This window comes from Anas acuta, chromosome 25 (genome assembly GCF_963932015.1).
Source record: "Anas acuta chromosome 25, bAnaAcu1.1, whole genome shotgun sequence".
NCBI classification, from domain to species: Eukaryota; Metazoa; Chordata; class Aves; order Anseriformes; family Anatidae; genus Anas; species Anas acuta.
This window is the reverse complement of record NC_089003.1, coordinates 2,128,437-2,138,566: the sequence shown is the minus strand read 5'-3', so window position 1 is coordinate 2,138,566 and position 10,130 is coordinate 2,128,437. Positions and strand designations below refer to the sequence as shown.

At 67.2% G+C, this 10,130-nt stretch overlaps 2 protein-coding genes across 4 annotated transcripts; both read right to left on the bottom strand.

Annotated features, from left to right (window-relative positions):
• Positions 1-1,219: 1,219 nt before the first annotated feature.
• Positions 1,220-4,390, bottom strand: CSF3 (colony stimulating factor 3). Its single transcript, XM_068661202.1, has 5 exons — positions 3,777-4,390; positions 3,284-3,453; positions 2,839-2,946; positions 2,559-2,705; positions 1,220-2,421 (listed from the first exon to the last, which is right to left on the bottom strand). Exons 1-5 carry the CDS (start codon positions 3,790-3,792, stop codon positions 2,251-2,253), a joined length of 612 nt encoding a protein of 203 aa, XP_068517303.1. The 5' UTR covers positions 3,793-4,390; the 3' UTR covers positions 1,220-2,250.
• Positions 4,391-5,861: 1,471 nt separating this feature from the next.
• PSMD3 (proteasome 26S subunit, non-ATPase 3) lies at positions 5,862-10,051 on the bottom strand. Of its 3 annotated transcripts, XM_068661199.1 has the most exons (12): positions 9,827-10,049; positions 8,870-9,060; positions 8,580-8,717; positions 8,290-8,426; positions 8,018-8,208; positions 7,745-7,848; positions 7,510-7,624; positions 7,126-7,245; positions 6,948-7,051; positions 6,509-6,664; positions 6,283-6,333; positions 5,862-6,180 (listed from the first exon to the last, which is right to left on the bottom strand). In XM_068661199.1, the coding sequence occupies exons 1-12, from the start codon at positions 10,014-10,016 to the stop codon at positions 6,103-6,105; spliced, it is 1,575 nt and encodes a 524-aa protein (XP_068517300.1). In that variant the 5' UTR covers positions 10,017-10,049; the 3' UTR covers positions 5,862-6,102. The 3 variants fall into 3 exon arrangements, 1 of the variants encoding a protein (XP_068517300.1); XR_011089991.1 differs by lacking the exon at positions 5,862-6,180 and having other exon boundaries at positions 6,509-6,744; positions 6,846-7,051; positions 9,827-10,051; XR_011089992.1 differs by lacking the exon at positions 5,862-6,180 and having other exon boundaries at positions 6,509-6,744; positions 9,827-10,051.
• Between the last annotated feature and the right edge of the window lie 79 nt (positions 10,052-10,130).

The window sequence follows — 10,130 nt, the reverse complement described above, 5'->3', positions numbered from 1 at the left end:
CTCCCTGGCCCAGAGCTGGAATTATGCCTGATACAAGCAAGGACATGACAGCGGGATGCGGGGCCGGGTGGAGCGGCTTCCCCGGCCCTCGGTGCCGCTCCCCATGGGGCCTGACTCGGGCGTGAGCTGGCACCGACCCCCCCGGGCACCTCTGGCCCAAACCCGTGTGCCCAGGGCGGCTTTTTACCGTTAGCTCGGAGCAAAGAGCAGGGCCCGGTGCTCTTGGCCTCCCCCCCCTCTGTCAATATTTGCCCGTGGCAGCCCCGCGGGCGGCGTTGGCGCTTCCCCGGCGCTTCACCTTCCAGGAAAGGGCTGGAGCTGGGAGAGGGGGCTTCCTGTAAGCCCTGATAACCCGGGCGAGGAAGGAGCAACGCCGGGCAGGGTGCTGCAGGGCCAAGCGCCCCGGCCTCGCTCCTGCCCCTTCCTGGGACTGGGAGAAGCTGGGAGGAGGGGGGAGGCAGCCAAAGGGACCCCAGCAGGAGCTGGAGCTCGGCTCCGTCCCCACCACGGCCGGGCTGAGCGTGGTGCGGGGACGAGGGCGGTCACGGGACACGAGCACGGGGCCGGTGGGAGGAAGCGGTGACACCGGGGAGCGCAGGGACAGCCCGGGGTGGCCAAATATTGCGTGGAGAGGGGCTGGGGGTGGCTGTGGGGGGTTGCCAGGGCTGGAGGGAGACGCCGAGGGCTGTGCTGTGGTGCTGGACCAGCTCTCCTGGACCACCGCCTTCCCTCATCTGCATCCCCTCGCCCCCCACCTCCCTTTTCCCACTGCTGCCAGCCCCATCCCAGCCTTGGGGGCTCCGGGAGGGCTCCAGGAGCATCCCCGGCACCACTGAGGGGAACTCAGACTTGGCTGAGCCCCCGCACCACCTCCAGGGTTTGCGGTGACCCCACTGCCACCACCACAGCAGGACCCCGAGCCCTCTCCCCCCCCCGGCACTGTCGGCACCACCGGGGCCACGGCCGCCGGCCCCAGCTCGGCGCTGCCGGCACGGGTGGCTGCGGCGCTTTCTAGGAATCGGCTCTTGCCCAAGCAGCTCCACGGGATGCAGGAAGGAAGCTGCCACCTCCGGGTCGCATCCGGCCTCCCCCGCACTCTGTGGGTGCTTCCCAGCCCCGGGGGGGTCACGCCGCGCTGCGGGGGCTGCGGTGGTGGCCGGGCTTTGTCCCCAGCCCCGGGCCTGGCTTCCCCACGGCAAGGGCTGCAGCCCCACGCTGTCCCTTTTTGTCTCCCTGTGCCCCACCGCCCGCCTTTCTGTGTCCCCCCCTGAAGCTGGGGGGGGTCCTGCAGCACCCAAGGGTCCCCATAAGCGGGTTTGGAGCTTTCACAACCCCCCCACCCCGGGCAGACTCATCCCACGCGGGCAGGAGACGGGGAAACACAACGCAGATGTCGGCGTAAAAATAGTTTATTTCCAACCTTATCACATATATATAAAAAAAAAAAAAAAATAGCCTGTGTGTCTCTGGGGCTCGCCCAGCTATGGCAATAAATACAGTACAAAATACACCGCTCACGAGACCCCCCCCAGGGCGGGCTGTGAAATTTCCAGTACGCAAATCCGGGCGCGTGGGACGGGGAGAGCTGCACGAGGCCACCACCGGCCCCGGGGGGCTGCTGCGTGGTGTGAATAAGTTAAAGGGCGAGAAATCAATAAATACAAACGCGGCGTGGAGGGGGCGCGGGCAGAGCCCCCCACCCCAAAAAAATAATAAAATAATAAAAAAAAAAGTGGGAAAAGCCTCGGAAAAGGCTGCGAGAGCGGGTGGGCGGGGAGCACCCTGTGGCACCGCCGTGCTCCCATCCCTCCTATCCTAACAGCTAATAAATATTAATTAATTAAGGTGATGAAGCCTGATAGGAATAACGCCCGCCAGCTCTGTCCCCGCAGCCTGGGCAGGGAGGTGTTGATCCGGAGCAGGGCTGCGGACGAAGGCGGATTTCCCTGGGCTCAGCGGGACGCCGTGGGGGTCACCGCAGCTCCCGGTGCAGGAGCCAAGGCTCGGCCCGGCTCCCAAAACTCCTAGCAGAGATACTCTTGAGTTTAAATATTAAACAAGGGCGATGCTGCGCACGGACGCCCGTGCGCGGCTGCCACCGCAGGGCTTGGCTGCCCTGCTCGGGGACCGAAGGGCGAAGGGGGAAACCTCCCCGGCTGGATAAATATTAAATAGCGATAAATATTAAATAAGCGGGGTAGGTCGCTTGGGGCTGGGGAATAAATAGCGGGGGCGACGCGGGGCCGGGTGTCAGAGGCGGGCGAGGTGCCGCAGCGCCCGGTACGCCGTCTCCAGGAACCGCTGGAAGTTGGCCAGGATGAGGAAGCCGCCGACCTGGTGCTGGAAACGGGAGGAGAAGGCGGGGAGGGGGCCGTGGTCCTCGGCGGGGAACGTCACCGTGGCCAAACCCAGGTCCTCCATCTGCGGGCGGGACGGGGAGCGGGTGTCAGGAACAACCCTGGAGCACGGCGCCGGTGCCCACCGGAGCCCCGTGTACCCGTGCCCACCCCATGGGGGTGCAGCCCCCCTCGTTGTGACCCCCCCCAGCCGTCCCTCACCTGCTGCTGGATGTTGGAGGAGAGGTTGGCCGCGTCCAGCTGCAGCGTCTCCACCAGGCCGGCGTGCGAGGGCAGCAGCTCCAGGACAGCGGCGAGGGAGCTGTGGTAGGCGTGGAGCCCGTGGCGGATCTGGCTGAAGCAAGCCTCCTGCGGGCAGCACGGCACAGAGCAGGGGGGGGTCAGCGGTGCTCGGTGAAGCCTGGACCCCCCCAACCCATTCCCTGCCCTGACCCCCCCTCTCAGAGGGCTGCCCGTGGCAGGGGTGGCCGCTGGCACTCACCGCCTGGAAGCTGGGGCGGTGGCACTGCTCCAGGGCCACCTGCGTGATGCGCAGGTCCTGCTGCACCAGCAGCAGCTCTTCCTCCTTGCACAGCTGGAAGGTGTCACACTGTGGATGGGGGGGGGGACACAGGGTCAGGGCGGCCGGAGGAGCCCACCACCCCCGTGACACCCCCAAGGGATGCAGGACCCCCCTCCCCACCCTTTTCTGAGCATCCACGGGACGAGGCGGAACCGCTGCTCGCTCGGTGCACGGGGAGGTCCCCAAACCCCCCCCCCAGGGAGCCCCCTTGGGTGCCGCGGGGCCAAGCGGCGCAGGGGGGGGGACACCAGGGCGTGGGGAGGTTGGGGCGTGGGGAGGCCGCTGGCTCCCGGCCCCGCGGTGCCGATAAGGCCAGGGAGGGGAAGGTCACCTTATCGGCGACCCCGCGGTGCCGGCAACTCACCACCACGCGCTGCAGCGCGGCCACATCCCCCTTGATCTTGCGGGTGAACTCGAGGTTCTTGTGCAGGAAGAGCTGGAAATCCTGATCCCCCGACAGCTCGGCCAGCGGCGCCCCGTGCAGCACCCGCCACGGCGCGCCCAGCAGCGCGCTCAGTACCAGCACCAGCATCCCTGCGGGGACAGCGGCTCAGCCACCGCCCGGGGACACCCCGACACCCACAGGCAGCATCCCCGGACCCGCTGCTGCCTGCGGGGGCGTTTTGGGTAGCGGGGACCCCCACGGGGATGGATGGTGGCACCAAAGGAACCCCAGGGATGGAGATGCGTAAATTGGGGAAGGGGAAGGGGAGCGCGGCTTCCCACCCACCCCTGGGTGCGCGGGGGGCTCTGGGCGTGTGGGTGCTCAAGGGCAGCGGGTGCTGTGGGTGCTGTGGGTGCTGTGGGTGCTGTGGGGTGCCATGGGGGCAGCGGGTGCCGGGGCTGTGGGTACTCACGGGTGAGGCAGCACATGGTGCACGGCTCGGTGTCTCCTCCTGTCTGCCAGCACAGCCCGGCCCAGCACAGCTCGCTCCTGCCCCGGCTCTGCGCGGCCTCATCGATTAGGGCATTTTATAGACGGCTCCAGGGGATTCACACCGATGTGGCAACAGTGCCGATTGCCTCATTGCCTTAATCACCAACATGCAAATCCCAAGCTCGCGCTCGGTTCTCCCGGCTGCTCCCCGCGCCTCGCCGCACCGGGGCTTTCCCGGGGGTGCGCGGTGCTGCCGGTGGGCACCCGGCTGAGCCCCGGCAGCGGGCAGGTGGCAGGGTGCTGGCTCGTTGCTGGCTCGGTGCTGGCTCGGTGCTGGGTGGCCACGCGGTCACTCATTAACCCACCCGGCCGGGCTGGACGTGCCCAGCGCTGCGGGCAAGTGGCCGGGGGCTTTTTGTAGCCGGCGTCCCGTGGGGCTCACCCCCAGCCCCTGTGGATGCTGCCCGAGCCCCTCACCCTGGTGTCGGGGCGGTGTGGGACCGAGGTGCATCCTGCACCCCTGGGTGCCCCGGGCTGTGCCGTGCTCGGTGTCCCCATGTGCCTGACACCCAGCACCCCCCCTGTGGGGAGCCGCCCCCCCCCCCCCAGCCCCTCTTCGGGGAAGCGGCTGCCAGGGCAGCCCCGGGGAGAGGGGGGGGGGGGGGTGGCTGCTCCCGGTGCCCCCCCCCGGTGCTGACGTGGGCTTTGGGCTCGTGCCGGTTCCCGCAAGAGCTTCCAGGAGGATCTGGGCCGGTGCCAGCTGGGCCCCAGCCCGGTGAGGGAGGCCCCTGCTCGGCCTGGGAGGATTTGGGCAGGGTGACCCCGGGGCAGGGCTGAACCAGGCCTGGGTGGGGGGGGTACGGCCGGGGTGGGGGCAGCCCACGGGGACACCCCCGAGCCCCCCCTGGAGCTGCTCCGGCCTCCAGCTGAGGGAAGGAGCCAGGGGGTGGTGGATGCTGCCCAGCTGTGAGCACCAGGAGCAGGTGTTAACTCTGAAGCCTAATGATGACTTTCCCCTCCCAGGAAGCGGCAGCAGCGCGGGCTCTGCCCTCAGGCCACGTGAAAGGACCTCAGCAGCATGAGCCCGTTTGTGGGATTTCCTGGAAGAATCCTTCCTTCCACCCCCCCCCCCACCTCTGCCTCTGCTCCCCCCAGCTCTGGAGAGAAGCGGGGCCCTTCCAGAGCCACCCATGGGCTGCAGCGTCGCTGCGGAATCGCCCTGTTCCGCGAAACCGGGGCTGCTGCCTCAGCAGGTCGGTGCTTTCAGGATTTGGGGCTGGCATGGGGTGGGGTTGAATCAGCACCCAGCACGGCCCGAAGCCCCCTCGTGGGCTTTTCTTAGGAAGGAAGTGGTGACCGGACCCGAAACCCTGTGGGCGGCGGTGCGGGGTCAGCACAAATCGCCGCGGTTCTGCCTCGTGGCCACCCTTCCTCTGCGGGGCCTGACCCCGGACCCTCGGTCCTCTTTGGCACCCATGGGGACATGAGCGCTGCCGGAGTGTCCCCGGGGGCTGTGAGGGACCAGGGGCCACCCTCTCGCCCTCCCTGCCCCATCCTGGCTGGCGGGGTCTGGTCCAGAGACCCCGGGGTTGGCCCCATAGGGGCCGGCTCTGTCCCTTGGGGCTGCCCCGTGCTTGACCCGCAGCCCCTGGCCGCTCGCCCGGCATGGGTGCGCCGGGAGATTCCCCGCTTTTTCCCCAAGGAGCACAGCTGGGCCCAGATGCTGGCGGGACACACCCGTGGTGGCTGCATGGCCCCCACCCCATCGTTCCCCCTCCCCGGGTTGGGGTCCGCAGGGCCCTGCCTGGGTCAGGGGATTATAGGGGAGCTCAGCCCCTTCCCGAGGCCGTTTCAGACACAAACCACGGCAGCAGCAGGGCAGGTTGGTGGTTTTTTTTTTTTTTCCAACTTTTATTTTAAAAGTCATAATTGGAGCTTAACAAAGTCTGACCCCGTTATTGGTGCAAGAGCTGGCGGCAGCCGCGGTGCCCGGGGAGCGCTGCCACTGCCCCCGCCTGCCCCCAGGAGCTCCCGAGCCCGGGGCTCGCAACAACTGATCAGAAGCAACCTTAGAAGAACGTTTTATTGGGGAAGGGGCTTCCCTCGGAGGGGGGGCAGGGGACAGGAGAGCAGGACCAGTGGCTGCGGGCCCAGGGAAGCCGCGCGTCCCCCACCCCGGGGGCAGACATGCAGGTATTTATAAAAGAAAGGCAGAGCGGGGACCCGGGGGGGGCCACGGGGGGCAGCTCCCCTCAGCCAGCATCTTCCCCAGGGACAAATAAAAAAATTCAGCCAGGCCAGAGGGGTCAGGGGAAGCCGTCGTCGTCGTCCTCTGCCATTTCCTTTGCGAACTCCAGGTCCTGCTGCTCGCGCTCCCGGCGCTCCTGGAAAGCAAAAGCCAAAAGGTGGGGGCAGGCAGGGGACAGGAGCTGGGTCCAGCACGAGCCCAGCAGAGCTCCCAGCGCCCGCCCCGGTGCCGAGCTCACCTCTGCAGATTCCAAGTCCTTGTTGTAGGATTTGGGGGGGAACCTCATGGCCTGGAGGAACAAGGGAGAAGCCATGAGCCCAGAAGTGCCTCGGCTGCATCCCGCTGTCCCCTTCGCTCAAACCAGCTCCATCGCAGCCTGAGCTGGAGCCGTCTCCTCCCTCCACGCCGCCCAGTGGGGCTCCCAGTGCTCCCACAGCCTCCCAGTAGGGGCCCAGCGGGCTCACCTTGACCGACATGTTGTGGATGTCGAGGCAGAAGGAGATGCGCTGGTGGAACGCCAGCTGGGGCTCCCGGGTGGAGTAGATGTCGATCATCTCCTTGGACTGGACGTAGCCCTTCTCGTGGTTAATGCTGGCCTCGATCACGCCGTCCCGGATGGCCTGCAAGCCGGAGGGCACGCGGTCAGGGCGCCCGCCGTCTCTGAGGGCTGGGGCAGCAGCTTAGAGTGAAGGAGCTGGTGCTGTGACAGGAGCAGGGGGCTCAGGACGGCGTGCGGAGAGGGGACTCGGTGCCCTCGGTGTCCCCAAAACCCCCCCCCCTGGAGGGATCCCCTCAACCTACGAGCAGGGAGGCAGCGCCGCGGGGACGGGGTGGGAGCAGCCTGGCTGGGAGACCCACAGGGGTTTGGGATGAAGTTTGGGGTGAGATTTGGGATGCGGGTACCTTGGCCACGATGAATTCGGCATCCTCAGGGCTGTCCAGCTGCAGCTTTTGGGCGATATCAGCCAGGGAGATGCGGGAGTAGGAGAGGCTGATCATGCGCACACCTGAGGGGGGGGCAGGCAGTGGAGCACCACCCCGCGGGGGTGGCAGCCCCCGGCTGGCTCAGGGACACCCTTACCTGTCTTGATGACGTTGTGCCTTAAGCGAATGATCAGGGTGTAGGTGCCGTCAGCCTGGAACTTGTCCCCAAACTGGTCAAGGACCTGGTTGAACTTGGCCAGGTTTCCAGTCCTGACAGCTGGAGGAGGGGGGAGAAAGCAGAGAAGGGGTAAGGGAGAGCAGCAGCGAGGGCTGGGGCACCACGGGGAGCACCAGGCAGGGCTGATGCCATCCTTTCCTCTCACAAGGGGAAGGAGAAGCCCCCCAAAACCTGACCGGGGCATCAGACTGGCACGGGGCAGCCCACAGATGGCTCCCACGGAGGGGTGAGGAGCCCCCGAGGCCTCCCGCTCCCCCAAATCGGGGCACACGGTGCTGAAACAGCAGAGCAGGAGCGTCGTACCCTGAGTCAGGAGGAAATAGGGCATCAGCGAGCGCTTGAGGGAGGGCTGCCTGAACTGCAGCCTGTCCGGGATCTCCCCGAGCAGCAGCTCCACCACGATCAGCAGCTTGTGCACCTGGAGCAGAACCAGAGAGAGCCCTGAGTCCCCGAGGGGCCCAGCGCAGGCCCCAGGGGAGCAGAGACCCCGTGCCTGGGGGGGCGCAGGATGCTCTGAGTGCTCCCCGTGCCCGCTCACCGTCTGCTTGAAGCCCACGGCCGTGTGCTGCGGCGCCTTGCGCAGGGCGTTCGTCATGGTCCTTCGTGCCTCCGAGTACTCCAGCTGAATGGCCTTGATGCGCCCTGCGAGGGGGGGGGAAGAGCGTTCACGCGGGGCTGAGGGCGGTTTGGAAAAGCCACTGAGAGAATCCAAGCAGACCGAGCTTCACAGCCCACCTGGGAGCCCCCTCCCCGAGCCTCAGTGAGGTTTTCTGCGGGGTCGGAGCTGCCAGCACCACCCCGCATGTCCCACCTGTGTAATAGAGGTACCGGGCCCACTCGTTGTTGTTGGCCTGCTCGGGGAACACGGATTTCGAGACGAGTTTCTCCGCTTGGTCGTAGAGGTTGTAGTGGAGATAATTCCTCAGCAGCAGGTTGAGGAGCGTGGCCTGCCCGTCGGCGTCGTGGCGCAGCGTGGCCGTTCGCAGCCGGGCATGAAGGAAGCTGCAGCGCAGGGGAGGGAGAGGATTTTAGGGAGGGAGCGGGAGGAAGAAACCCAAGGAGAGCCCACGGAGCCAGCCCTACCTCCTGACCACGTCGAGTTTATTCAGGAACTCGTAGATACGCGAGTGGTAGTAGTAACACTTGGCCACCACCAGGTCCAGGGCCCGGCGGTTTTGGGTACTGATCTTCTGCATCAGGTCGTCAGACACCTTCTGAGCCTGCAGGAGGGAAACGGAGCAGACGAAATGCTGAAGACCCTAAAGACTGTCCCCAAGCAGAGCTGAAGCCAGCAGGAAACCAGGGGACCGTGAGGCAGGCCCAGAAGCGCCCGGCGAAGGGCTCAGGTTTAGACAGAGCTGAGGGAACCTCACCTCCGGATACCGCTTGCTGTTCATCAGGAAAATAACGAGCAGCAGCTGCAGGTAGGTCTCCACTTCTGGCAGGAGAGGGGCTGAGGCTGCTTTCCCCGTCCGCGGGCGAAACTGCAGCTCTGCTTCCGTGTCCATGGGCTGCCGAGGGAAGGCATGGGCTGGGCTCCGGCCCCTGTCCCACCCCCTGCCCCCTGCTGCTGCCCACCCCCAGCTCCAAAACCTCCACCTCAGGTCCCCACGGGGCCGTAGCGAGCCCCGTCACGTTGGGATCGAGGTCCTCGTCCCCTCACCTCCTCCAGGAAGCCGAGGAGGAAATCCCTCACGGTGCTGTTGGAGGTGAAGAAGCCGTGGATGGCTTTGTGCAGCACGTTGGGGTTGAGGCGGCGCGAGGTGGAGGGCAGGGCCCGCAGGGCGCGCAGGACGTAACGCGGCTCCTTCCCCGACACGGCTTTCTCCAGCTGCTTCACGTGCTCCTTGATGTCTGCAGGGGGGGGGCACAAGTCAGGGCCTCTCCCCAGCCCCCAGATCCCCAGGACCCCCCCCACTCCCCCTGCCCTTGCTGCCCATCCTCTGGGGGTGTCCCCAAAATGCACCGCTCTCCCTCATTGCCCCCCCCCCCAGTCCTTTTGATGGCACAGCCCCCAATTCTTTCCCATCACCTTCCCCCCCCCCCCACTCCCCTCTGCACCCCCAACTCTGCTCCACCCCCTCCCAGCAGCGCTGGGGGAGGGAAGGACCCCCCCAACCCCTTTCTTTCCTCCTTCCTGACCCCCCTCCCCCCAGGTTCCTTCTCCTCTCCCCCTTTTCTCTTTTTGACCCTCCTCCTCCTACCAATTCCCCCCCCCCTTACCGAATCCCCCCAGGCCCCCTTCCCACCCCCCCGGTCCCCTCCTCCCTATCACCCTCCTCTCTCCTACGCCCCCCCCTCCTCCCTCCCCATCCCCCCTTTCCCACCAACCCCCCCAGCCCCCCCTTCCTCCCTCTCTCCTATGTCCTCCCCCTCCCCCCTGAAGACACCCCCAAACCCCTCCTGACCCCCCCAACGACCCCTTATGGCCCCCCCACTCCTCCCTCCCTCCCCCTTAGGGACCCCCCCTTCCTCCTGACGCCCCCCCCTCTCCTCACCAACCCCCCCCCCGCCCCCTCCCTCCCCCTTATGGACCCCCCCCCTTCCTCTCCATCCCCTCCCCCCTCCCCACCAACCCCCCCCATTAACCCCTCCCCCCCCCCCCATGCACCCCCCTCACCCTCCAGCGTCACAGCATCCAGCTCCCTCTGGGGCTGCTTCTCCCCCCCCGCCTCCCCCCCAGCCCCCGTCGCCGTCCCCGCCGCCTCCTCCTGCATCTCCACGTCGGGGGGGGGCGGCGGCGGTGGCCCCCCGTCGGGGGGGGCCTTGGCCTTGTCGCCGCGGCGGCGAGCGGCGCCCTCCTGCTTCATGGCCGGGCCGCGCCGGCCGTGACACTGCAACACGGCGCGGGGCACGCCGGGAACGGCGCCAGGCGCGACCAGCCGAACCCCCCACGCCAGGCACGAGCAGTCGAGCGCCGAGCG

What these genes read in the sequence shown, in the direction of transcription:
- PSMD3 (XM_068661199.1), bottom strand. Translation starts at nt 10,016, where the DNA reads ATGAAGCAGGAGGGCGCCGCTCGCCGCCGCGGCGACAAGGCCAAGGCC. An exon ending in AAACTCGACGTGGTCAGGAG is followed by an intron (nt 8,209 to 8,289) that starts GTAGGGCTGGCT and finishes CCTGCGCTGCAG; the next exon opens with CTTCCTTCATGCCCGGCTGC. An exon ending in CCGAATTCATCGTGGCCAAG is followed by an intron (nt 6,665 to 6,947) that starts GTACCCGCATCC and finishes TCCGGCTTGCAG; the next exon opens with GCCATCCGGGACGGCGTGAT.
- CSF3 (XM_068661202.1), bottom strand. An exon ending in ACCGCCCCAGCTTCCAGGCG is followed by an intron (nt 2,706 to 2,838) that starts GTGAGTGCCAGC and finishes TGCTGCCCGCAG; the next exon opens with GAGGCTTGCTTCAGCCAGAT. An exon ending in CCTCCAACATCCAGCAGCAG is followed by an intron (nt 2,422 to 2,558) that starts GTGAGGGACGGC and finishes TCCCGCCCGCAG; the next exon opens with ATGGAGGACCTGGGTTTGGC.